Source organism: Chlamydomonas reinhardtii, chromosome 2 (genome assembly GCF_000002595.2).
Source record: "Chlamydomonas reinhardtii strain CC-503 cw92 mt+ chromosome 2, whole genome shotgun sequence".
Lineage (NCBI taxonomy): Eukaryota > Viridiplantae > Chlorophyta > Chlorophyceae > Chlamydomonadales > Chlamydomonadaceae > Chlamydomonas > Chlamydomonas reinhardtii.
This window is the reverse complement of record NC_057005.1, coordinates 9,145,359-9,169,096: the sequence shown is the minus strand read 5'-3', so window position 1 is coordinate 9,169,096 and position 23,738 is coordinate 9,145,359. Positions and strand designations below refer to the sequence as shown.

The 23,738-nt window shown below is 63.7% G+C and overlaps 3 protein-coding genes across 4 annotated transcripts in view; 1 reads left to right on the top strand and 2 right to left on the bottom strand.

Moving 5' to 3' along the window:
* Positions 1 to 1,131, bottom strand: part of CHLRE_02g143527v5 (uncharacterized protein) — a 6,294-nt gene extending 5,163 nt beyond the window's left edge. For both annotated transcript variants that reach the window (XM_043060240.1, XM_043060239.1), the window contains exon 1: positions 1,116 to 1,131. The gene's annotated coding sequence lies outside the window, so the exon portion shown is untranslated. The remainder of the gene's footprint in view (positions 1 to 1,115) is intronic.
* A 48-nt stretch (positions 1,132 to 1,179) lies between these two features.
* On the bottom strand, positions 1,180 to 10,671 carry CHLRE_02g143507v5 (uncharacterized protein). The gene is made up of 8 exons (XM_043060238.1): positions 9,933 to 10,671; positions 8,728 to 8,936; positions 8,399 to 8,446; positions 7,143 to 8,138; positions 6,078 to 6,789; positions 3,468 to 4,224; positions 2,213 to 2,532; positions 1,180 to 2,162 (listed from the first exon to the last, which is right to left on the bottom strand). Exons 2-4 carry the CDS (start codon positions 8,903 to 8,905, stop codon positions 7,852 to 7,854), a joined length of 513 nt encoding a protein of 170 aa, XP_042927972.1. The 5' UTR covers positions 8,906 to 8,936; positions 9,933 to 10,671; the 3' UTR covers positions 1,180 to 2,162; positions 2,213 to 2,532; positions 3,468 to 4,224; positions 6,078 to 6,789; positions 7,143 to 7,851.
* A 100-nt stretch (positions 10,672 to 10,771) lies between these two features.
* Positions 10,772 to 23,738, top strand: CHLRE_02g143487v5 (uncharacterized protein). Its single transcript, XM_043060236.1, has 36 exons — positions 10,772 to 11,557; positions 11,616 to 11,984; positions 12,113 to 12,432; positions 12,489 to 12,576; positions 12,656 to 12,745; positions 12,962 to 13,123; positions 13,419 to 13,507; positions 13,724 to 13,885; positions 14,102 to 14,269; positions 14,486 to 14,653; positions 14,870 to 14,968; positions 15,106 to 15,168; positions 15,388 to 15,549; positions 15,766 to 15,927; positions 16,144 to 16,305; positions 16,522 to 16,683; positions 16,900 to 17,061; positions 17,278 to 17,439; positions 17,656 to 17,817; positions 18,034 to 18,195; positions 18,412 to 18,573; positions 18,790 to 18,951; positions 19,168 to 19,329; positions 19,546 to 19,707; positions 19,924 to 20,085; positions 20,302 to 20,463; positions 20,541 to 20,556; positions 20,680 to 20,841; positions 21,035 to 21,084; positions 21,137 to 21,272; positions 21,349 to 21,552; positions 21,608 to 22,010; positions 22,211 to 22,279; positions 22,482 to 22,650; positions 22,751 to 22,819; positions 23,025 to 23,738. The coding sequence occupies exons 2-36, from the start codon at positions 11,616 to 11,618 to the stop codon at positions 23,077 to 23,079; spliced, it is 5,379 nt and encodes a 1,792-aa protein (XP_042927971.1). The 5' UTR covers positions 10,772 to 11,557; the 3' UTR covers positions 23,080 to 23,738.

The following is a 23,738-nucleotide window of genomic DNA, read 5'->3' as shown; positions in this document are numbered from 1 at the left end:
AGGCTTCTGGGCGCGATGGGACATGGCTGATGTGGAGTCCCGAGGAACAAACTGCTCCCAGCCCAGGCATCGACGTTCACGTTGCCCCGCGCAGGCTTCTGGGGCTTGAAGGACGACGGGCCTACCCGCTGGCTCCGTCCCTTGCTACGACGAGGGCGTGGCGGACCAGGGGAGGTAGGTGGGGTATTACTCTAGAGGGCGTGCGTGTTACAGCGGCGGCAAGTGTGTGTGCGATGGGACAGTGGTAAGGCAGGTTGGTGAAGTCCCGTAGGGTGCAGCTGATTCCCAGAGCCCAGCAGATGGCAAACAACTTGCAACGGCAGGGCATGGAGTGCGCGGCTGGTCGAATGCCGGATTTACTGTACCGACGAGTTGCTGGCTGGCTGGAAGTTTGCTGACGCGCATTCCTCACGCTCCAGGCGCCCGGCCAGGCGATAGCACCACACAGACACACGCGGCCACCTTGCTCCCACTGCCCTAGTAACCTCGCAACAACACCCCCGTCTCCCCTGCTCACCCCCTCTCACCCCCTGACACACACACACACAGCTTCCTGGTCCTGCCCGCCGCCCTGCCCGCCTCCGCCCTGGCCGAGCCCTGCCGCCTCCTGTCCGCAGCCGCAGCAGCACACGGCATCAACCTGCAGGACGGCAGCAGCAGCAGCAGCAGCACCGCCGCCCCTGCTACTGCCGCCCCCACCGCCGCCGCCCCGGCGCCGCCCTCTGCCTCGGGCTCGGCTGCGGACGTGGGCGGGGCCGGCAGCAGCAGTGACGTCAGCAGCAGCGGCGTCAGTAGGGGCGGTGGCGGCGGGGCCCAGGAGGAGGGCGGCGCGGCATCCGGCCTAGCGGGCACAGCCGCCGCCCCAACCGCGGTAGCTGCTGCTGCTGCCATAGTCCCGAGTGTGATGCCTGTAATCCCAATCCCGCAAGCCAGGTCCTGGGCCAGGGCAGGGCAGGGCAGGGCCGCACGTAAGGGAAGAAAGTGGCTGCGACCCGCCAGTTCCCGGGAACCCAGGTACTCCCGCCCCAGGCCCCCATGGTTCAACACACATCACACATGTTAACACATCCGCGCGGCCCCGTTGCCACTTGCCAGTGCCACGCCGCCACACGCACATGACCCAGGGCTGCTGCGTACGGTAGTGCTGGCCTGATGCACCGAGCACCCGCGGCTGAGGCGGGGGGATAATAAGACCATCACCGTGAGTGCTTTTGGGCTGCCAATGCACTGCCGCGCAGCTTCCAACTGTATACAGCCAACCACATAAGAGCCAGCCCGCGTTCCCATGCATCATGGACGAGCTCCCCATCACGTCATCACTACGGAACGAAGCGCCGCGTCCGTGCAAACCCCTACTGCGTCCGTGCCCGCCGCAACAGTCCCAAGTCTCGCCTGCCCCTACTCGGGAGGGCTCCCCATAGCCCGCCCCAGATAGCCGTGCGCGGCTCTGCGCCTGCTGAGCTCATGCACACCAGCCACTGCGTCAAGCACTCTAAATGGCGGACCGTACGCCGAGTTCATTACAATGCTACAGTAGCAGATGTATGGCATCATCATCACTTCGACATACGGTACTAGCCCTCATGTCTTTGCGTCGCAGTAATGAACCACGAATTTGTGTAACTTTTCCTGCGCCGGCGCACACGCACGCGTCACGCCGTAAGCCCGGAACCCCATTACACAGCATCCGCAATCAAACAGCCGCCCGCCGTCCTCACTGCCGCAATGCCGCCGAAGCCATGTCGCTTCGAATTTACCTTCTAATGTGTTTACGCTTGCAGTAGACACGCATGTCGTTGTGCCCAAGCTACTCATACAAGGGGCCACGCACACCTTTTGCGTATTTGCATCCTGCTCCCGAACACACTAACATACACACGCGCAGCTTTCGGACGGCGCCTTCATTTGATGAAACCCTAGCCTACCTCAAGTCCCACGGCCCCAGCGCACAAATGCATGCCAGACACGAGTGCCCAGCGGGTGAGCTTATTACTTGTCGTACCGCCGCACATGCCGTACGTACGCGGGGTGCACTGCCAGCTTGTGTTGGCCTGCCCATTCTCGAGCGAGCCCACCAGGCGCCCCTCAGAAGGCAGGTAGGCACGTCGTGTCCACCCACCGCACACCACCACAGCACCACACCGCATCAGCTGCACCACCTGCTGCAGGGGCGCGTGCCCGCACACCCGTAGCTACAGCTAATGCTGCCCACCTGCCCTGCGCGCTACAGCCACCGACCCGCGGCACGACCTCTGGCCCTCGCCCTACCACCCACCAGGGCCAACAGAACCTCACCACCGCCCGCATGGTCAGGATGGAATAGCAGGTCGTCGACGTCTGGCCACCAGGCGGGCGCGCACACCGGCCGCCAGCAGTGCGCTGCAACCCGACCCGACCCGCGCCCGCAAATCATGCTCAAGACCTGCAGCCGCCCCCACACGTAGCCCATCATCAGCTTTGGGCCAACGCTTGTTCACAACGCGTCGGTCCCCAACAGGCGCTGGGCTCGCCCTGGTCTTGCGGGTGCTGACACTATGGCGCAAAACATCACGAGCAACAGGGAGAAGGGCGCCGCGCCGGTGCACAAACTGGCGTGATGGCGGGGCTGCCTGGAGTGCAGCGCAGAGCTGGGCGGCCGTTTTAGCTTATGCTCGCCGTGTTCATCGCCCGCTTCGGCCAATGCTCTGCAACTCGGCATGCGCCCGCATGCGCAGCCCTCCGGCGTTGTGACCAATCATTGGCCAAAGCGGATGATGAACCCAGCGAGCATCAGCGGAGACGGCCGCCCAGATCTGCGTTGCACTCCAGCCAGCCCCGCCACCACGCCAGCTTGTGCGCCAGCGCTGCACACTTCTCCCTGTTGCTCTTGGTTTGCGCTAGTAGTGTCAGCACCCGCAGGACTAGGACAAGCCCAGCGTCGGTTATTGGGGACCGGCACGTTGTGAGCGGCGCTGACGGCAGGCGGACAGGTGCTGGGAGGGGGGAGGCTGGAAGCAGCTGGGGCTGAGGCCAGGGCTGGTGGCGGCAGGAGTGTGCGTGTCGTCCACGGACGCCGAGTGCGGGGCTGCAGCAGCGGGCATGTGCACGCGTTTTGGTGCTGCTGCTGCTCCTGCTGCTGCTGCCGGCTGCCCTCGTCTTCCCGCACTTGCCACATGGATACCACGGACTTGAGCCAGCAGGCGGGCCACCAGCAGGCGACTGACGCGACTGCAGTGCAAGGGGGCAGTGAGGGGCGCAGGCAGCGGAGCGCGATTGAACCCACGACCCGTGCCGTCAAGGTGCCATCATGACATCCTAACAACATGCGCCCCGGACAACCTGCAGTTGCACCGTCAACCTCTCGGCGACCCCTTCCTCCTCAGCCAATCTGTATACGCTTTACTTTGTGCCCAGTCACCACATTTGTGCATGTGCCGCACGCTGCCCGAACCCTACTGCTGCGCCGTGCCCCCCCTGCCCCCGCTCACCCAGCTGGTCGCCGTCGCCCTGGTCCGTGTGCAAGCTTATGTTGCCATCTGGAATCACACGTAGGTGGTGGGGAAAGCCGCAAGAGGGCAAAGCGCGAATGCGCACGCGATCAGAGGTGCCACCAGCTTTGGACACACGAACACACAGCACGCCCAACCTCCGGCCAAGGACTAAGTCGCCAAGGACTAGGCTGCCGGGGAGCCGGGGAGCTAGGCAAAACGAGCAGCTAGACCACTAAGCACGCCCTTGCAGCGAGAAGGAATGAAGTAAAGACGCCGGGCGCATGTAAGATGCTCGGCGACTCGCTGACGCCAAATCCAAGCCACGCACCTCTCGCCGCCCTAAGCCGGAAATAGGCGAAGATGGCTTCATCCCCATGTACGTCCCGGATGATCCACTGGCTCAGTTGGTCATCACTTTGGTCCTGGAGGAAGCCCAATAAGCCTTTTAATGTGCTCCCCTGGGTGTGCTTTCGAATTGCCTGCTCCGCTGCAGTCCTAGATACCATTTCAGATATGGCTACATCGAATCGTGCTGCGCTGACGCGGGCACTCAAGAGAAGTCAGCAAGGCAGGCGAACTCAGGTAAACTTGTAATTCAGGCCACCACGGGAGAAAGAACCAACGAATGGTCGGCACGAGGGCGATAATCCGCTATTGGTCTGCCAGGCGCGATGGGACATCGCTGATCGAGGAACAAAGTGCACCCAGCCCAGGCATTGACGAATCATGGACAGACGTCAGCCCATGCAAGCTTCTGGGGCGTTGAGGACGATGAACCCAGACGCTGGCTCCCGCTATCGCACTCCGACGCCCCCTTCCAATCCCTCTCCTTGCCCCTCCTGTCCCCCCTATCCCTCCCCCCGCCTGCCTCCCTGCCCCTCCCTCCCTGCCCCGCTGCAGGCAGGTGCGGCTGTCTGCCCCCCGTGTGCAGGCGTGTGTGGTGGGCGTGCCCGGGGCCGTCGAGTTCCTGGAGGCGGCGGGTGAGTGCCAGGGGCGGCAGGGCAGTACGGTAGGGAGGGGGGCGGGCGGGGGGTCGGGGTGGGGTCGGGGTGGGGTAGGGTGGGGTGGGGTGGCCTTAGGTCGATACCGCCCCACCCACCCACCTAGCCCCACCCGCAGCCCCATCAGCCCCTTCGGTGGCTCGGGCACACGCAGCCACCTCTTTCACGCACACGTAGTTGCACACTCGCGCGTGCTGTTATGAGTGAACACGCAGCGCGGTCTTGCCCCTGTCTTGCCCCCGACCGACTCACCGGCCACCGCTGTGCACACGCGGCCTCACCCGCCCACTCACCGCCCCCCACCCACTCACCCACTCACCCCTCTGCCGCCAACCAGGCTTCAAAATGGAGTTTGCGCCGGATGATGGCTCAGAGGGCGCCAACCAGGGGTGAGCATGGGAGGGGATGGAGAGGGGGGCAGGGGGTTGCGGGCAGGTGGCTTACACGGTAGGGCCGCTAGCACTTAGGGCGGAGGGGCAGGGCGGGGCGGGAGTGTGCGGCGAGAGCGCGGCGGACCAGGGGAGGTGGGTTTGACTCCAGAGGGCACGTAGCAGCGGCGGCAGGTGCGTGTGTACGCTCTTGAGGGGGTTGCAGCGGTGGAGCGGTACTGACCCCATACCCCCTTGTCGGCCTTGCTCCTTATAACCTCGCCTCCCCCTCTCACCCCCTGACACACACCCACACACACAGCTTCCTGGTCCTGCCCGCCGCCCTGCCCGCCGCCGCCCTGGCCGAGCCCTGCCGCCTCCTGTCCGCAGCCGCAGCAGCACACGGCATCAACCTGCAAGATGGCAGCAGCAGTAGCAGCAGCACCGCCGCTGCTACTGACGCCCCTGCTGCTGCTGCTACTGCTACTGCCGCCCCCACCGCCGCCGCCCCGGCGCCGCCCTCGGCCGCTGGCTCGGCTGCGGACGTGGGCGGGGCCGGCAGCAGCAGTGACGTCAGCAGCAGCGGCGTCAGTAGGGGCGGTGGCGGCGGGGCCCAGGAGGAGGGCGGCGCGGCATCCGGCTTAGCGGAAACAGCCACCGCCCCAACCGCGGTAGCTGTTATTGATATGCTTGAAAGAACGCAACACGCACAAGCGAACATGACGTTGTAGAGCCGAGGCCAGTGAGCTAGCACAAGCAAAAAGAAAAGCGTGAGCATGAGCAGCGACCGCAGCTGCTGCTGCTACTGCTGCCGTAGTCCCGAGTGCGATGGCTGTAATCCCAATCCCACAAGGCGGGTCCAGGGCCAGGGGCAGGGCAGGGCAGAGCCGCACGAAAGGGAAGAAAGTGGCTGAGACCCGCCGGTTCCCGGGAACCAAGATACTCCCGCCCCAGGCCCCCATGGTTCAACACACATCATACATGTCAACACATCTGCGCGGCCCCAATTGCCACTTGGCAGTGCCACGCCTCCACACGCACATGATGACCCAGGGCTGCTGCGTACGGTAGTGCTGGCCTGATGCACCGAGCACCCGCGGCTGAGGCGGGGGGATAATAAGACCATCACCGTGAGTGCTTTTGGGCTGCCAATGCACTGCCGCGCAGCTTCCAACTGTATACAGCCAACCACATAAGAGCCAGCCCGCGTTCCCATGCATCATGGACGAGCTCCCCACCTGCCAGCTACCGTCGGTACAGTAACAGCGCGCGAACGACGCACCAATGCCTTGTCCCTTCTTGCTACGCATTTATGTGGGCACGGGTGGGAGCCACACACATCGGGACTACGCTTTCCTGCCCCTTGCCATGTTCCATCACGAGCTCCCCATCACGTCATCACTACGGAAACGCCGCGTCCGTGCAAAACCCTACTGCGTCCGTGCCCGCCGCAACAGTCCCAAGTCTCGCCTGCCCCTACTCGGGAGGGCTCCCCATAGCCCGCCCCAGATAGCCGTGCGCGGCTCTGCGCCTGCTCAGCTCGTGCCCGCCAGGCCGCCAGCCACTGCGTCGAGCACTTTAAATGGCGGACCGCACGCCGAGTTCATTACAATGCTACAGTAGCAGATGTACCGGGGCATCATCACCACTTCGACATACTAGCCCTCATGTCTTTGCGTCGCAGTAGTAGTAATGAAACACCAATTTGCGTAACTTTTCCTGCGCCAGTGCACACGCGTCACGCCGTAAGCCCGTAACCCCATTACACAGCATCCCGAATCAAACAGCCGCCCGCCGTCCGCACTGCCGCACTGCCGCCAAAGCCATGTCGCTTCGAATTTACCTTCTAATGTGTTTACGCTTGCAGTAGACACGCATGTCGTTGTGCCCAAGCTACTCATACAAGGGGTCTGCACGCCACGCACACTCTCTTGCGTAGCTATTTGCATCCTGCTCCCGAGCACACAAACACATGCAGCGTTCGGACGGCGCCTTCATTTGATGAAACCCTAGCCTACCTCAAGTCCCACGGCCCCAGCGCACAGATGCCAGACACGAGTGCCCAGCGGGCGAGCTTATTACTTGTCGTACCGCACATGCCGTACGTACGCGGGGTGCACTGCCAGCTTGTGTTGGCCTGCCCATTCTCGAGCCCACCAGGCGCCCCTCAGAAGGCAGGTAGGCACGTCGTGTCCACGGCAGCCACCGCGCACCACCACAGCACCACACCGCATCAGCTGCACCACCTGCTGCGCCCCAGGGGCCGTGCCCGCACACCCGTAGCTACAGCTACTGCTGCCTACCTGCCCTGCGCACTACAGCCACCGACCCGCGGCACGACCTCTGGCCCTCGCCCTACCACCCACCAGGGCCAACAGAACCTCACCGCCGCCCGCATCGTCATGATGAAATAGCAGGTCGTCGACGTCTGGCCACCCGGCGGGCGCGCACACCCGCCGCCAGCAGTGCGCTGCAACCCGACCCAACCCGACCCCGCAAATAACGCTCAAGACCTGCAGCCGCCCCCACACGTAGCCCATCATCAGCTTTGGGCCAACGCTTGGTCCCAACGCGCCGGTCCCCAACAGGCGCTGAGCTCGCCCTGGTCTTGCGGGTGCTGACATTAGCGCAAAACATCACGAGCAACAGGGAGAAGGGCGCGGCGCCGGTGCACAAACTGGCGTGATGGCGGGGCTGCCTGGAGTGCAGCGCAGAGCTGGGCGGCCGTTTTAGCTTATGCTCGCTGGGTTCATCACCCGCTTTCGGCCAATGCTCTGCAACTCGGCATGCGCCCGCATGCGCAGCCCTCCGGCGTTGTGACCAATCATTGGCCGAAAGCGGGTGATGAACCCAGCGAGCATCAGCGGAAACGGCCGCCCAGCTCTGCGCGGCACTCCAGCCAGCCCCGCCACCACGCCAGCTTGTGCGCCAGCGCCGCACACTTCTCCCTGTTGCTCTTGGTTTGCGCTAGTAGTGTCAGCAGCCGCAGGACTAGGACAAGCCCAGCGTCGGTTATTGGGGACCGGCACGTTGTGAGCGGCGCTGACGGCAGGCGGACAGGTGCTGGGAGGGGGGAGGCTGGAAGCAGCTGGGGCTGAGGCCAGGGCTGGTGGCGGCAGGAGTGTGCGTGTCGTCCACGGACGCCGAGTGCGGGGCTGCAGCAGCGGGCATGGTGCACGCGTTTTGGTGCTGCTGCTGCTCCTGCTGCTGCTGCCGGCTGCCCTCGTCTTCCCGCACTTGCCACATGGGTACCACGGACTTGAGCCAGCAGGCGGGCCACCAGCAGGCGACTGACGCGACTGCAGTGCAAGGGGGCAGTGAGGGGCGCAGGCAGCGGAGCGCGATTGAACCCACAACTCGTGCCGACCAGGTGCCATCGTGCCATCCTAACAACATGCGCCCCGGACAACCTGCAGTTGCACCGTCAACCTCTCGGCGACCCCTTCCTCCTCAGCCAATCTGTATACGCTTTACTTTGTGCCCAGTCACCACATTTGTGAATGTGTCGCACGCTGCCCGAACCCTACTGCTGCGCCGTGCCCCCCCTGCCCCCGCTCACCCAGCTGGTCGCCGTCGCCCTGGTCCGTGTGCACGCTTATGTTGCCATCTGAAGACACACGTAGGTGGTGGGGCAAGCCGCAAGAGGTCCAAGCGCGAATGCGCACGCGATCAGAGGTGCCACCCGCTTTGGACACACGAACACACAGCATGCCCAACCTCCGGCCAAGACTAAGTCGCCAAGGACTAGGTTGCCGGGGAGCCGGGGAGCTAGGCGAAACGAGCAGCTAGACCATTAAGCACGCCCTTGCAGCGAGAAGGAATGAAGTAAAGACGCCGGGCGCATGTAAGATGCTCGGAGATTCGCGGACGCAACTCCAAGCCACGCACCTCTCGCCGCCCTAAGCCGGAAATAGGAGAAGATGGCTTCATCCCCATGTACGTCCCGGATGATCCACTGGCTCAGTTGGTCGTCACTTTGGTCCTGAAGGAAGCCCAACAAGCCTTTTAATGTCCTCCCCTGAGCGTGCTTTCGAATTGCCTGCTCCGCTGCAGTCCTAGATACCATTTCAGATATGGCTACATCGCATCGTGTTGCGCTGACGCGGGCACTCAAGAGAAGTCAGCAAGGCAGGCGAACTCAGGTAAACTTGTAATTCAGGCCACCACGGGAGAAAGAACCAACGAATGGTCGGCATGAGGGCGATAATCCGCTACCCCGCCTATTGGTCTGCCAGGCGCGATGGCACTCCGACGAATCCCTCTCCTATTGATCTGCCAGGCGCGATCGCACTCCGACGAATCCCTCTCCTTGCCCCTCCTGTCCCCCTATCCCTCCCTCCCCCTCTGCAGGCAGGTGCGGCTGTCTGCCCCCCGTGTGCAGGCGTGTCTGGTGCGCGTGCCTGGGGCCGTCGAGTTCCTGGAGGCGGCGGGTGAGTGAGTGGCGGCAGGGCGGTACGGTAGTGAGGGGGGTGGGGTCGGGGTGGGGGTCGGGGTGGGGTCGGGTAGGGGGTCGGGCTGGGGTGGGTAGGGTGAGGTGGGGTGGCCTTAGGTCGCTGCCGCCCCACCCGCCCACCTAGCCCCACCCGCAGCCCATCAGCCCCTTTGGAGGCTCGGGCACATGCAGCCGCCTCTTTCACGCACACGTAGTCGCACACTCGCGCGTGCTGTTATGAGCCAACACGCGGTCTTGCCCCTGTCTTGCCCCCGACCGACCGACCGACTCACCGGCCACCGCTGTGCACACGCGGCCGCACCCGCCCACGACAGTAAGCGAGCAGCCATCAGGGGTGGGCACGAGCAGTCTCAAGTAATGCCTTGGATGGAGGCCAGGAGCGGGTTGAGTGCCAAGCGCGATATAGCCATGTAGATGCAGCGCAGGAGAGAAGCAGCGTAGCGAGCACGGAGGAGCAGGGCAGCGAGCAGTGGCAGAATCAATGCAGCCGACTGCCTGCTATGCAAGCATTGCAAATCGGTGAATATGTTCACCATTTACATACTGGCGTGGCTTTGGGCGTGGCTGTGCTGTAGGCAACCTGCTGCCCATGCCTCATCTGTTTCTACGCTTCTATTGCACCTCTGCACGCTTAATGCACCTCTTTATTTATGTAGTTTATCATTGTAACTATTAGGGACGTGACTTCCGCTGCTGTCGCAAATTGCTTTGGGGGTTGCCAACCGCACCGGTTGGCAACAGCAGCTGACGCTGTAAACGCCGAACCGATGCACTGAAACGCTGATATGTATCTTTTTAATGCATTCAAGCAGTTTGCGAGTGGCGGGAGTGGCAAACACGAAGGATTGGGGGCCGCGACACCTGAGCGCGCGGAGAGCCGCGCCCGCTGGCCACTGGTGCCCGCCCCCAAATTTGAAGCATCTGGCTGCGCAAGATGCCTAAACAAATGATTTTTACTACACAGCATTGATTGATGCCTAGTTTGCCGGCTGGGGAGCGAGTGTGGGTGCAAATTGGCTGAGCGCGCTCTGAGCCGCGCCCGCTGGCTGAGCTTGGTTGGAGCCCAACTGGCCCGCTGCGCCTGACCTTGCAGTCCTGATAGTCCCCAAATCAAGCCTTAATGCAGTACAGCGCGCTCGCTGTCCCTGTATAGGAGACGTGAGTGGTTCGCGCGCATAGCATTGGCTCTCGGCACCGTGCTCTGGCTGACAACTGATAATAACTACGATGCTGCCTCCAGTGCTGCCTTTAGTGGAACAACAACCATAACTGAGCGAGGAAGGCCTGGAGAGCGCAGCTTGGCAGCGGAATTCCGGTGCTTTGACTGTGCCAGTTGCGCGTGCTGGCGTAGCGGCTACACAGGCCCGCTGTTCTATGCCTGAGGAGTCTAACGCAATCATAGTAAAATACAACAGCGACCACGGCTCACTGTCCTTCTGCGAGCTTAGCATGCATTGGCTTCCTGTTCGCATGGCAGAAGTCGTGAGCGCTGCAGATGCAAAAGCGCAATTCGTGCCTATCGTGTCATGTTGTATGTCTGTTGTAAACGGGATATCGTGTGCGTCGCTGTGCACAATGGAGAACTCAGACCTTATCAAGTCTTTGCAGCTAGCACCTAAGAAACGGCGGGGACGCCCACGAAAGGATTCCTTGCGTGTTTACACGACGGTAGATGGACACGCGTTATATGGCACTCTGGCTCGCGAAAGGGACCCCACACCACTGGCCGCCGACCCAGCGCCATTTACAGCTATAGCTTGCGAACACACAGATCAAGCAGCCGCAGAAGCAGTCGCAGCTCAAACAACTGCAGCGCAAGCAGTCGACGTTGGGCCAGTAGAGCATGTGGAGCCACCAGACATTGAGAAAGCGCCAACAGAGCTAGATTCAGTTAACAGCAAATTCTACTGCTGCAGCCTTCAAGGCTGCCCTCGCAGGAGGGAAGATGAGGGCGAGCATACGTCGCTTGCAGTTTGGCTGCAGAGCCAATGTTCGGGCAACAGGACATCGCCGCCAGCCCCCGTCGCAGAATCACACAACGCGACGGTGTATTGCGTGCCCGCGGACATGACCATTCGCAGCTACGTTTACGTCACTTTTCGGACAGTGCGCTTCAGCGACGGCGTCCACGTCATATCCCTATGCACCTGTATTGACGACTGGCAGCATTTGGGCTCTTTCTTCGCCGGCGAGGAGAGCGGATGGGCACGCGCACGGGCTCTGGAGGCTTTTGGGCACGCGTGCCCGCATGCGATTGCGCTGAAGGTGCGTATCTGCAACCCCTCCGTTCCCACACACGAGCAATAATAGGCACCCAATGCAGATGCCTGTCTTATGGAGGCGGCAGAGCCTTGAAACTCTGCACCCGCTTTGGAGGGAGGTCGTATCGGAGGCACCAGCAGCGGTCAAGGAAGTGTCTTTCCCAGGGTGCAGTGATGGGCTGCGACGGTGGCTCGTGGGCACACCATTGGACGGCGGCCAGGCTGCAGTTGTCGTCCAGGGGGGGAACGTGCTGACGTGCTCCTCTTGCAGTAGCAGCAAAGTCTGCAGCCACACGAAACAGGTGCAGGCCCAGGTCCAGGGCACGCGGCCTGCGAATCCAGGTGATATCTGGCGGAAGGAGCTGGCGGAAAAGATTGAGAGCTACCTGGACCCCGAAACTGGCAAGCTCAAGGTGAAATCAGTATCCAAGGTGAGCGCTTGGGGTTTCCTTGGCGAACAAGGCTGATATCTATCGGGCAGTTTGGGAAGATGGAAGGTGACGGGGGCCGGATATGGGAGTGACGCTTTGTGAAGTTGTTCACCCGTGTCTCCGTGCAGGAGCGCATACACGATGGTCTCACTCAGCCTGTGCAGCTGCGCGTGTACCCAGAGTATAGTGCCATGCCGGAGCGTTTCGTGCCGCGGTTTGAGGAGTTTGATGTGTGTCCGCGCGGGCACCCGTGGGCGGAAGCGAAGGAGCAGCTATCGTACGACAAGCGCAAGTCCGTGGTGTACAGCTTGACTTGGTTTGCTGAGGTCGAGGTGTTCCACCGTGCATGTGGCTGCGGCTGCGGTGCTAAATTGGAGTGCAACTTCTTAGAGTACGGCATCCTAAACCTAGACAACAAGGATCTGTTCAGCCACGAGCTGCTGCAGTGGTGAGTGCGGTCGTGTGGGCACTGGCTTACAACGCTAACTCCAAGTATGCACGCAGGTACTGCGTTCAGATGGCAGCAGCTCAAGTACCTTTTCATGCTATGTGGAAAAGCGTCGTTGGCTCATACGTCTCCCGTGGCTTCTTGGTGAGACACGGGAGAAATCCGTGGTTGCATAATGCCCCTGGTACTGAACGGTTTGCCTTGCATGCTTGTCTGTCCATAGAGAAACGGCGCTGGCGGAGATGGGGGCGGCGGTGCGGGACGCGGAGGCGGAGGCGGCGGGACCAGCAGCGCCACGAGACCGTCGCCTCAGGTATGTGTTTGGATGTGCACGTCTGTGGCGGCCGTGGCGCATGGACAAGGCTGCGCTTGCTATGCGCACATTGCCAGTCACGCGCCGCACCAGGTGTGCTTGTGTCCAGCGACGAAGCCCGCTCTTGTCGCCCGGCCTTGCTGCTGGGCACTTGCTCTTTAGCGCGGACTTAGTGAGCTGCCTCCTAACGCTGCCTTCGTCACGAACCCACAACAGGCCGGCAGCATGCCGCCACCTGGTGCTGCCACCGCGGCAATGCTGGCTGTCCGCGGGGCGGCTTTGCCCCGCGACGAAGGCGCTGGCGGAGATGGGGGCGGCGGTGCGGGAGGCGGAGGCGGAGGCGGCGGGACCAGCATCGCCACGAGACCGTCGCCTCAGGTATGTGTTTGGATGTGCACGTCTGTGGCGGCCGTGGCGCATGGACAAGGCTGCGCTTGCTATGCGCACATTGCCAGTCACGCGCCGCACCAGGTGTGCTTGTGTCCAGCGACGAAGCCCGCTCTTGTCGCCCGGCCTTGCTGCTGGGCACTTGCTCTTTAGCGCGGACTTAGTGAGCTGCCTCCTAACGCTGCCTTTGTCACGAACCCACAACAGGCCGGCAGCATGCCGCCACCTGGTGCTGCCACCGCGGCAATGCTGGCTGTCCGCGGGGCGGCTTTGCCCCGCGACGAAGGCGCTGGCGGAGATGGGGGCGGCGGTGCGGGACGCGGAGGCGGAGGCGGAGGCGGCGGGACCAGCAGCGCCACGAGACCGTCGCCTCAGGTATGTGTTTGGATGTGCACGTCTGTGGCGGCCGTGGCGCATGGACAAGGCTGCGCTTGCTATGCGCACATTGCCAGTCACGCGCCGCACCAGGTGTGCTTGTGTCCAGCGACGAAGCCCGCTCTTGTCGCCCGGCCTTGCTGCTGGGCACTTGCTCTTTAGCGCGGACTTAGTGAGCTGCCTCCTAACGCTGCCTTCGTCACGAACCCACAACAGGCCGGCAGCATGCCGCCACCTGGTGCTGCCACCGCGGCAATGCTGGCTGTCCGCGGGGCGGCTTTGCCCCGCGACGAAGGCGCTGGCGGAGATGGGGGCGGCGGTGCGGGAGGCGGAGGCGGAGGCGGCGGGACCAGCATCGCCACGAGACCGTCGCCTCAGGTATGTGTTTGGATGTGCACGTCTGTGGCGGCCGTGGCGCATGGACAAGGCTGCGCTTGCTATGCGCACATTGCCAGTCACGCGCCGCACCAGGTGTGCTTGTGTCCAGCGACGAAGCCCGCTCTTGTCGCCCGGCCTTGCTGCTGGGCACTTGCTCTTTAGCGCGGACTTAGTGAGCTGCCTCCTAACGCTGCCTTTGTCACGAACCCACAACAGGCCGGCAGCATGCCGCCACCTGGTGCTGCCACCGCGGCAATGCTGGCTGTCCGCGGGGCGGCTTTGCCCCGCGACGAAGGCGCTGGCGGAGATGGGGGCGGCGGTGCGGGACGCGGAGGCGGAGGCGGAGGCGGCGGGACCAGCAGCGCCACGAGACCGTCGCCTCAGGTATGTGTTTGGATGTGCACGTCTGTGGCGGCCGTGGCGCATGGACAAGGCTGCGCTTGCTATGCGCACATTGCCAGTCACGCGCCGCACCAGGTGTGCTTGTGTCCAGCGACGAAGCCCGCTCTTGTCGCCCGGCCTTGCTGCTGGGCACTTGCTCTTTAGCGCGGACTTAGTGAGCTGCCTCCTAACGCTGCCTTTGTCACGAACCCACAACAGGCCGGCAGCATGCCGCCACCTGGTGCTGCCACCGCGGCAATGCTGGCTGTCCGCAGGGCGGCTTTGCCCCGCGATGAAGGCGCTGGCGGAGATGGGGGCGGCGGTGCGGGACGCGGAGGCGGAGGCGGAGGCGGCGGGACCAGCAGCGCCACGAGACCGTCGCCTCAGGTATGTGTTTGGATGTGCACGTCTGTGGCGGCCGTGGCGCATGGACAAGGCTGCGCTTGCTATGCGCACATTGCCAGTCACGCGCCGCACCAGGTGTGCTTGTGTCCAGCGACGAAGCCCGCTCTTGTCGCCCGGCCTTGCTGCTGGGCACTTGCTCTTTAGCTCGGACTTAGTGAGCTGCCTTCTAACGCTGCCTTCGTCACGAACCCACAACAGGCCGGCAGCATGCCGCCACCTGGCGCTGGCGGAGACGAAGGCGGCGTCAGTTTGTGGCCTCATGACTTGGACGATACAGATTGTGCCAGCACGCCGCCAGTGAGTGAATGTGAATCAATAACAGAAGTATTTAATTAGTGAAGTGCAGAACGTGCTTAGTAAACTTGAACCCCATTCCCATGCATAAAACCATATTACGCCGTCCTTACCTTCCTATAATCGCAATGTATATACAGGCGAAGAGGCCGAGGATGCTGGCTCCAAGTTCCTGCACGCTTTATGCTGCTGACACTCGTTTGGTAGGCGGGGATGTGTTAAGCCACCATGCACCAGTGGTGAAGGGGCATGGACAAGGCTGTGCTTGCTATGCGCACATTGCCAGTCACGCGCCGCACCAGGTGTGCTTGTGTCCAGCGACGAAGCCCGCTCTTGTCGCCCGGCCTTGCTGGGCACTTGCTCTTTAGCGCGGACTTAGTGAGCTGCCTCCTAACGCTGCCTTCGTCACGAACCCACAACAGGCCGGCAGCATGCCGCCACCTGGTGCTGCCACCGCGGCAATGCTGGCTGTCCGCGGGGCGGCTTTGCCCCGCGACGAAGGCGCTGGCGGAGATGGGGGCGGCGGTGCGGGAGGCGGAGGCGGAGGCGGCGGGACCAGCAGCGCCACGAGACCGTCGCCTCAGGTATGTGTTTGGATGTGCACGTCTGTGGCGGCCGTGGCGCATGGACAAGGCTGTGCTTGCTATGCGCACATTGCCAGTCACGCGCCGCACCAGGTGTGCTTGTGTCCAGCGACGAAGCCCGCTCTTGTCGCCCGGCCTTGCTGCTGGGCACTTGCTCTTTAGCGCGGACTTAGTGAGCTGCCTCCTAACGCTGCCTTCGTCACGAACCCACAACAGGCCGGCAGCATGCCGCCACCTGGTGCTGCCACCGCGGCAATGCTGGCTGTCCGCAGGGCGGCTTTGCCCCGCGACGAAGGCGCTGGCGGAGATGGGGGCGGCGGTGCGGGAGGCGGAGGCGGAGGCGGCGGGACCAGCAGCGCCACGAGACCGTCGCCTCAGGTATGTGTTTGGATGTGCACGTCTGTGGCGGCCGTGGCGCATGGACAAGGCTGTGCTTGCTATGCGCACATTGCCAGTCACGCGCCGCACCAGGTGTGCTTGTGTCCAGCGACGAAGCCCGCTCTTGTCGCCCGGCCTTGCTGCTGGGCACTTGCTCTTTAGCGCGGACTTAGTGAGCTGCCTCCTAACGCTGCCTTCGTCACGAACCCACAACAGGCCGGCAGCATGCCGCCACCTGGTGCTGCCACCGCGGCAATGCTGGCTGTCCGCGGGGCGGCTTTGCCCCGCGACGAAGGCGCTGGCGGAGATGGGGGCGGCGGTGCGGGAGGCGGAGGCGGAGGCGGCGGGACCAGCATCGCCACGAGACCGTCGCCTCAGGTATGTGTTTGGATGTGCACGTCTGTGGCGGCCGTGGCGCATGGACAAGGCTGCGCTTGCTATGCGCACATTGCCAGTCACGCGCCGCACCAGGTGTGCTTGTGTCCAGCGACGAAGCCCGCTCTTGTCGCCCGGCCTTGCTGCTGGGCACTTGCTCTTTAGCGCGGACTTAGTGAGCTGCCTCCTAACGCTGCCTTTGTCACGAACCCACAACAGGCCGGCAGCATGCCGCCACCTGGTGCTGCCACCGCGGCAATGCTGGCTGTCCGCGGGGCGGCTTTGCCCCGCGACGAAGGCGCTGGCGGAGATGGGGGCGGCGGTGCGGGAGGCGGAGGCGGAGGCGGCGGGACCAGCAGCGCCACGAGACCGTCGCCTCAGGTATGTGTTTGGATGTGCACGTCTGTGGCGGCCGTGGCGCATGGACAAGGCTGTGCTTGCTATGCGCACATTGCCAGTCACGCGCCGCACCAGGTGTGCTTGTGTCCAGCGACGAAGCCCGCTCTTGTCGCCCGGCCTTGCTGCTGGGCACTTGCTCTTTAGCGCGGACTTAGTGAGCTGCCTCCTAACGCTGCCTTCGTCACGAACCCACAACAGGCCGGCAGCATGCCGCCACCTGGTGCTGCCACCGCGGCAATACTGGCTGTCCGCAGGGCGGCTTTGCCCCGCGACGAAGGCGCTGGCGGAGATGGGGGCGGCGGTGCGGGAGGCGGAGGCGGAGGCGGCGGGACCAGCAGCGCCACGAGACCGTCGCCTCAGGTATGTGTTTGGATGTGCACGTCTGTGGCGGCCGTGGCGCATGGACAAGGCTGTGCTTGCTATGCGCACATTGCCAGTCACACGCCGCACCAGGTGTGCTTGTGTCCAGCGACGAAGCCCGCTCTTGTCGCCCGGCCTTGCTGCTGGGCACTTGCTCTTACGCTCGGACTTAGTGAGCTGCCTCCTAACGCTGCCTTCGTCACGAACCCACAACAGGCCGGCAGCATGCCGCCACCTGGTGCTGCCACCGCGGCAATGCTGGCTGTCCGCAGGGCGGCTTTGCCCCGCGACGAAGGCGCTGGCGGAGATGGGGGCGGCGGTGCGGGAGGCGGAGGCGGAGGCGGCGGGACCAGCAGCGCCACGAGACCGTCGCCTCAGGTATGTGTTTGGATGTGCACGTCTGTGGCGGCCGTGGCGCATGGACAAGGCTGCGCTTGCTATGCGCACATTGCCAGTCACGCGCCGCACCAGGTGTGCTTGTGTCCAGCGACGAAGCCCGCTCTTGTCGCCCGGCCTTGCTGCTGGGCACTTGCTCTTTAGCTCGGACTTAGTGAGCTGCCTCCTAACGCTGCCTTCGTCACGAACCCACAACAGGCCGGCAGCATGCCGCCACCTGGTGCTGCCACCGCGGCAATACTGGCTGTCCGCAGGGCGGCTTTGCCCCGCGACGAAGGCGCTGGCGGAGATGGGGGCGGCGGTGCGGGAGGCGGAGGCGGAGGCGGCGGGACCAGCAGCGCCACGAGACCGTCGCCTCAGGTATGTGTTTGGATGTGCACGTCTGTGGCGGCCGTGGCGCATGGACAAGGCTGTGCTTGCTATGCGCACATTGCCAGTCACACGCCGCACCAGGTGTGCTTGTGTCCAGCGACGAAGCCCGCTCTTGTCGCCCGGCCTTGCTGCTGGGCACTTGCTCTTACGCTCGGACTTAGTGAGCTGCCTCCTAACGCTGCCTTCGTCACGAACCCACAACAGGCCGGCAGCATGCCGCCACCTGGTGCTGCCACCGCGGCAATGCTGGCTGTCCGCAGGGCGGCTTTGCCCCGCGACGAAGGCGCTGGCGGAGATGGGGGCGGCGGTGCGGGAGGCGGAGGCGGAGGCGGCGGGACCAGCAGCGCCACGAGACCGTCGCCTCAGGTATGTGTTTGGATGTGCACGTCTGTGGCGGCCGTGGCGCATGGACAAGGCTGCGCTTGCTATGCGCACATTGCCAGTCACGCGCCGCACCAGGTGTGCTTGTGTCCAGCGACGAAGCCCGCTCTTGTCGCCCGGCCTTGCTGCTGGGCACTTGCTCTTTAGCTCGGACTTAGTGAGCTGCCTCCTAACGCTGCCTTCGTCACGAACCCACAACAGGCCGGCAGCATGCCGCCACCTGGTGCTGCCACCGCGGCAATGCTGGCTGTCCGCAGGGCGGCTTTGCCCCGCGACGAAGGCGCTGGCGGAGATGGGGGCGGCGGTGCGGGAGGCGGAGGCGGAGGCGGCGGGACCAGCAGCGCCACGAGACCGTCGCCTCAGGTATGTGTTTGGATGTGCACGTCTGTGGCGGCCGTGGCGCATGGACAAGGCTGTGCTTGCTATGCGCACATTGCCAGTCACGCGCCGCACCAGGTGTGCTTGTGTCCAGCGACGAAGCCCGCTCTTGTCGCCCGGCCTTGCTGCTGGGCACTTGCTCTTTAGCGCGGACTTAGTGAGCTGCCTCCTAACGCTGCCTTCGTCACGAACCCACAACAGGCCGGCAGCATGCCGCCACCTGGTGCTGCCACCGCGGCAATACTGGCTGTCCGCAGGGCGGCTTTGCCCCGCGACGAAGGCGCTGGCGGAGATGGGGGCGGCGGTGCGGGAGGCGGAGGCGGAGGCGGCGGGACCAGCAGCGCCACGAGACCGTCGCCTCAGGTATGTGTTTGGATGTGCACGTCTGTGGCGGCCGTGGCGCATGGACAAGGCTGTGCTTGCTATGCGCACATTGCCAGTCACACGCCGCACCAGGTGTGCTTGTGTCCAGCGACGAAGCCCGCTCTTGTCGCCCGGCCTTGCTGCTGGGCACTTGCTCTTACGCTCGGACTTAGTGAGCTGCCTCCTAACGCTGCCTTCGTCACGAACCCACAACAGGCCGGCAGCATGCCGCCACCTGGTGCTGCCACCGCGGCAATGCTGGCTGTCCGCAGGGCGGCTTTGCCCCGCGACGAAGGCGCTGGCGGAGATGGGGGCGGCGGTGCGGGAGGCGGAGGCGGAGGCGGCGGGACCAGCAGCGCCACGAGACCGTCGCCTCAGGTATGTGTTTGGATGTGCACGTCTGTGGCGGCCGTGGCGCATGGACAAGGCTGCGCTTGCTATGCGCACATTGCCAGTCACGCGCCGCACCAGGTGTGCTTGTGTCCAGCGACGAAGCCCGCTCTTGTCGCCCGGCCTTGCTGCTGGGCACTTGCTCTTTAGCTCGGACTTAGTGAGCTGCCTCCTAACGCTGCCTTCGTCACGAACCCACAACAGGCCGGCAGCATGCCGCCACCTGGTGCTGCCACCGCGGCAATACTGGCTGTCCGCAGGGCGGCTTTGCCCCGCGACGAAGGCGCTGGCGGAGATGGGGGCGGCGGTGCGGGAGGCGGAGGCGGAGGCGGCGGGACCAGCAGCGCCACGAGACCGTCGCCTCAGGTATGTGTTTGGATGTGCACGTCTGTGGCGGCCGTGGCGCATGGACAAGGCTGTGCTTGCTATGCGCACATTGCCAGTCACACGCCGCACCAGGTGTGCTTGTGTCCAGCGACGAAGCCCGCTCTTGTCGCCCGGCCTTGCTGCTGGGCACTTGCTCTTACGCTCGGACTTAGTGAGCTGCCTCCTAACGCTGCCTTCGTCACGAACCCACAACAGGCCGGCAGCATGCCGCCACCTGGTGCTGCCACCGCGGCAATGCTGGCTGTCCGCAGGGCGGCTTTGCCCCGCGACGAAGGCGCTGGCGGAGATGGGGGCGGCGGTGCGGGAGGCGGAGGCGGAGGCGGCGGGACCAGCAGCGCCACGAGACCGTCGCCTCAGGTATGTGTTTGGATGTGCACGTCTGTGGCGGCCGTGGCGCATGGACAAGGCTGCGCTTGCTATGCGCACATTGCCAGTCACGCGCCGCACCAGGTGTGCTTGTGTCCAGCGACGAAGCCCGCTCTTGTCGCCCGGCCTTGCTGCTGGGCACTTGCTCTTTAGCTCGGACTTAGTGAGCTGCCTCCTAACGCTGCCTTCGTCACGAACCCACAACAGGCCGGCAGCATGCCGCCACCTGGTGCTGCCACCGCGGCAATGCTGGCTGTCCGCAGGGCGGCTTTGCCCCGCGACGAAGGCGCTGGCGGAGATGGGGGCGGCGGTGCGGGAGGCGGAGGCGGAGGCGGCGGGACCAGCAGCGCCACGAGACCGTCGCCTCAGGTATGTGTTTGGATGTGCACGTCTGTGGCGGCCGTGGCGCATGGACAAGGCTGCGCTTGCTATGCGCACATTGCCAGTCACGCGCCGCACCAGGTGTGCTTGTGTCCAGCGACGAAGCCCGCTCTTGTCGCCCGGCCTTGCTGCTGGGCACTTGCTCTTACGCTCGGACTTAGTGAGCTGCCTCCTAACGCTGCCTTCGTCACGAACCCACAACAGGCCGGCAGCATGCCGCCACCTGGCGCTGCCACCGCGGCAATGCTGGCTGTCCGCGGGGCGGCTTTGCCCCGCGACGAAGGCGCTGGCGGAGATGGGGGCGGCGGTGCGGGAGGCGGAAGCGGAGGCGGCGGGACCAGCAGCGCCACGAGACCGTCGCCTCAGGTATGTGTTTGGATGTGCACGTCTGCGGCGGCCGTGGCGCATGGACAAGGCTGTGCTTGCTATGCGCACATTGCCAGTCACGCGCCGCACCAGGTGTGCTTGTGTCCAGCGACGAAGCCCGCTCTTGTCGCCCGGTGTCTCACGTCGTCAAAGGCAAACAGCTGATTATGTATTACAAACGGCACCTTTGCAGGGTACCCTATCTGGTGAAGCGCTTCGGTTCTTCATCAACAAGCGTGCCGTGTAAGTATTTGGACTCGGATTTCGTAATATCATGTTAACATCAACATTGCAGGTTCCAAGACGCCTGGATGAACTACATCGCCCTCCAGGACGTTGATTACACGACGGCGTTCCACTGCCGGTGTGCGGATCAGCCGTGCCGCTCTGTAATTGCAGATGGCATCTTGCTCGGTGTTCACAAAGACAAGGTAGGTACGTCGACCAACGCTCCAACATCTACATTGGCTGATGGTCTGCCATGGCTATTTGCACTGTGCCTTGCAGGTTCAGCTTCTCAAGCCATGGGTGCAGCCGGACGGAAACCCGAAGCCCGGTTCCTTGCACAAAGACCGTGTCCTCCTAGAGTCACGTGACCGCGAGGTGTTAGCTCGGCTGTGCAGGCCTGGCAACGATGCTGTGACTGACGCCGAGTATGATAGCCTTCTCGCCAACATACGCAAACGGTGCCCTGAGCTGGAGGTTTACGTGGTAAGGACTTGGTGCAGATTTTCAACATCTCGTGTCTCATGTCTCATTGCCGCAGGAGAGGCACAGGCCAGGTGTGGCCGCGGGCCCCGCGCCAAACGACGCAGCGCGCAAGCTGCTGCTGGCAGTCGCTTCGGAAAGCCCGGTCTGCGCGTATGTGCCAGGTCATGCTCATGACCGTATCCAGCAGATGCTGGACGCCACGCCGCACCCTGCGGCCCTGAGGGAAATTGCCAAGGACGCCCCCATAGTCGGAACCTTCCTGATGCAGGAATGCGCAAAGGCTTCAAATGGCGCGGTTCCTCCTGCAGCACGCCTGCTTGTGTCCCGCCTGCTAGCCATGGGAAAGGCTGGATACAGTGTAGCCGGCATGGACGCGTGGTTGCGCAAGGAGGCAACGCGTGAACGTGTTGCGCACGACGTCATGGCGCGCGGTGGTGTTGCGCTAGCTGGAGCACCGGGTGAGGTGCTGGGCCGTAAGTGCACGGGGACGGCTGCATCACTGCGGTTGCGCTTTCCTTGGGCGGGCCAGGCCAAGCCGGAAACAACCAGCTGGGAATTGTGGGCGCCTGAGGCGTGATGCCTTCTCACCGCTCGTCCGCACGCCGCCGTTGTGTTCGCCACTTACACCTCTTCCCCCCGGCGGGCCCCCAAACCCCAGGGAGCAACACGGCGGCGGGGGCGGTGATGGCTGGTGCAGCGGCGCCATCATCTGGAGCTGGAGCACCGGGTGAGGTGCTGGGCCGTAAGTGCACAGGGACGGCTGCATCACTGCGGTTGCGCTTTCCTTGGGCGGGCCAGGTGCCAAGCCGGAAATAACCAGATGGGAGTTGTGGGCGCCTGAGGCGTGATGCCTTCTCACCGCTCGTCCGCACGCCGCCGTTGTGTTCGCCACTTACACCTCTTCCCCCCGGCGGGCCCCCAAACCCCAGGGAGCAACATGGCGGCGGGGGCGGCGATGGCTGGTGCAGCGGCGCCATCATCTGGAGCTGGAGCACCGGGTGAGGTGCTGGGCCGTAAGTGCACAGGGACGGCTGCATCACTGCGGTTGCGCTTTCCTTGGGCGGGCCAGGCCAAGCCGGAAACAACCAGCTGGGAATTGTGGGCGCCTGAGGCGTGATGCCTTCTCACCGCTCGTCCGCACGCCGCCGTTGTGTTCGCCACTTACACCTCTTCCCCCCGGCGGGCCCCCAAACCCCAGGGAGCAACACGGCGGCGGGGGCGGCGATGGCTGGTGCAGCGGCGCCATCATCTGGAGCTGGAGCACCGGGTGAGGTGCTGGGCCGTAAGTGCACAGGGACGGCTGCATCACTGCGGTTGCGCTTTCCTTGGGCGGGCCAGGTGCCAAGCCGGAAACAACCAGCTAGGAGTTGTGGGCGCCTGAGGCGTGATGCCTTCTCACCGCTCGTCCGCACGCCGCCGTTGTGTTCGCCACTTACACCTCCCCCCCCCCCCGGCGGGCCCCCAAACCCCAGGGAGCAACACGGCGGCGGGGGTGGCGATGGCTGGTGCAGGCGCCCTAACGAATGATCAAGAACTCCTTCGGACGGGGTTTTATTACCCATCGCTGCCCATAGTCCGGAACCTTGGTCCGTATGCTGCGGACACACGGTCCCAAACCGCGGGCGGCAAGCGTTGCACCAAGTACAAGTATGATTCGAAGAACCTTTCGCCCGGGCTGTTCGTGGTACACTGTCTGGAGTGTGGTGGCTGCTTAGGTTTTCATATGCTGAACAACGCCGAGTCACCGCGGGCCCTATTTGAGGTGCTGTACACTAGGTGGCAGGACGCGCCCGAGGTTGTGGTGTACGATAACAACTGCCACGCGCATGCGTACTTTCTAAATCGGGAGCCAACGTGGATCACAAACACATTGTTTGTGATTGATAAGACGCACTTCCGTGGCCATACCGGATGCTGCAAAGCATACGACATCGCCGCATATCCTAAGCTAGCCTGCAAGAACTCACAACTTGCTGAGCAGCGCAACTCTAAGCTGGCAATCCTGAAGTCTCACTGCGCTTACATGACGCAGTCGACGTTCCTGGTGTACGTACGGTATTTCTTATTCATGAATTCATTACTGGCAAATTTGGAGCACGCTGTGAAGGACACAAGAAAGCGGAAGTTGTGATGGTACGATGAGACATGGCAAACGTATGCAGTTTGTAACCCGACTTGGCTTGACG

Bases quoted from the DNA above. Each gene is read 5' to 3' on its own strand.
- CHLRE_02g143487v5 (XM_043060236.1), top strand. From the start codon at position 11,616: ATGCCTGTCTTATGGAGGCGGCAGAGCCTTGAAACTCTGCACCCGCTT. The intron at 14,969-15,105 runs GTGAGTGAATGT...ATGTATATACAG, and splicing joins ATTGTGCCAGCACGCCGCCA to GCGAAGAGGCCGAGGATGCT. The intron at 22,820-23,024 runs GTGAGGTGCTGG...CCCAAACCCCAG, and splicing joins ATCTGGAGCTGGAGCACCGG to GGAGCAACACGGCGGCGGGG.
- CHLRE_02g143507v5 (XM_043060238.1), bottom strand. From the start codon at position 8,905: ATGGTATCTAGGACTGCAGCGGAGCAGGCAATTCGAAAGCACGCTCAG. The intron at 8,447-8,727 runs GTGCGTGGCTTG...GTGTGTCTTCAG, and splicing joins CCGGCTTAGGGCGGCGAGAG to ATGGCAACATAAGCGTGCAC. The intron at 8,139-8,398 runs GTGAGCGGGGGC...CTTGCACTGCAG, and splicing joins GGGCGACGGCGACCAGCTGG to TCGCGTCAGTCGCCTGCTGG.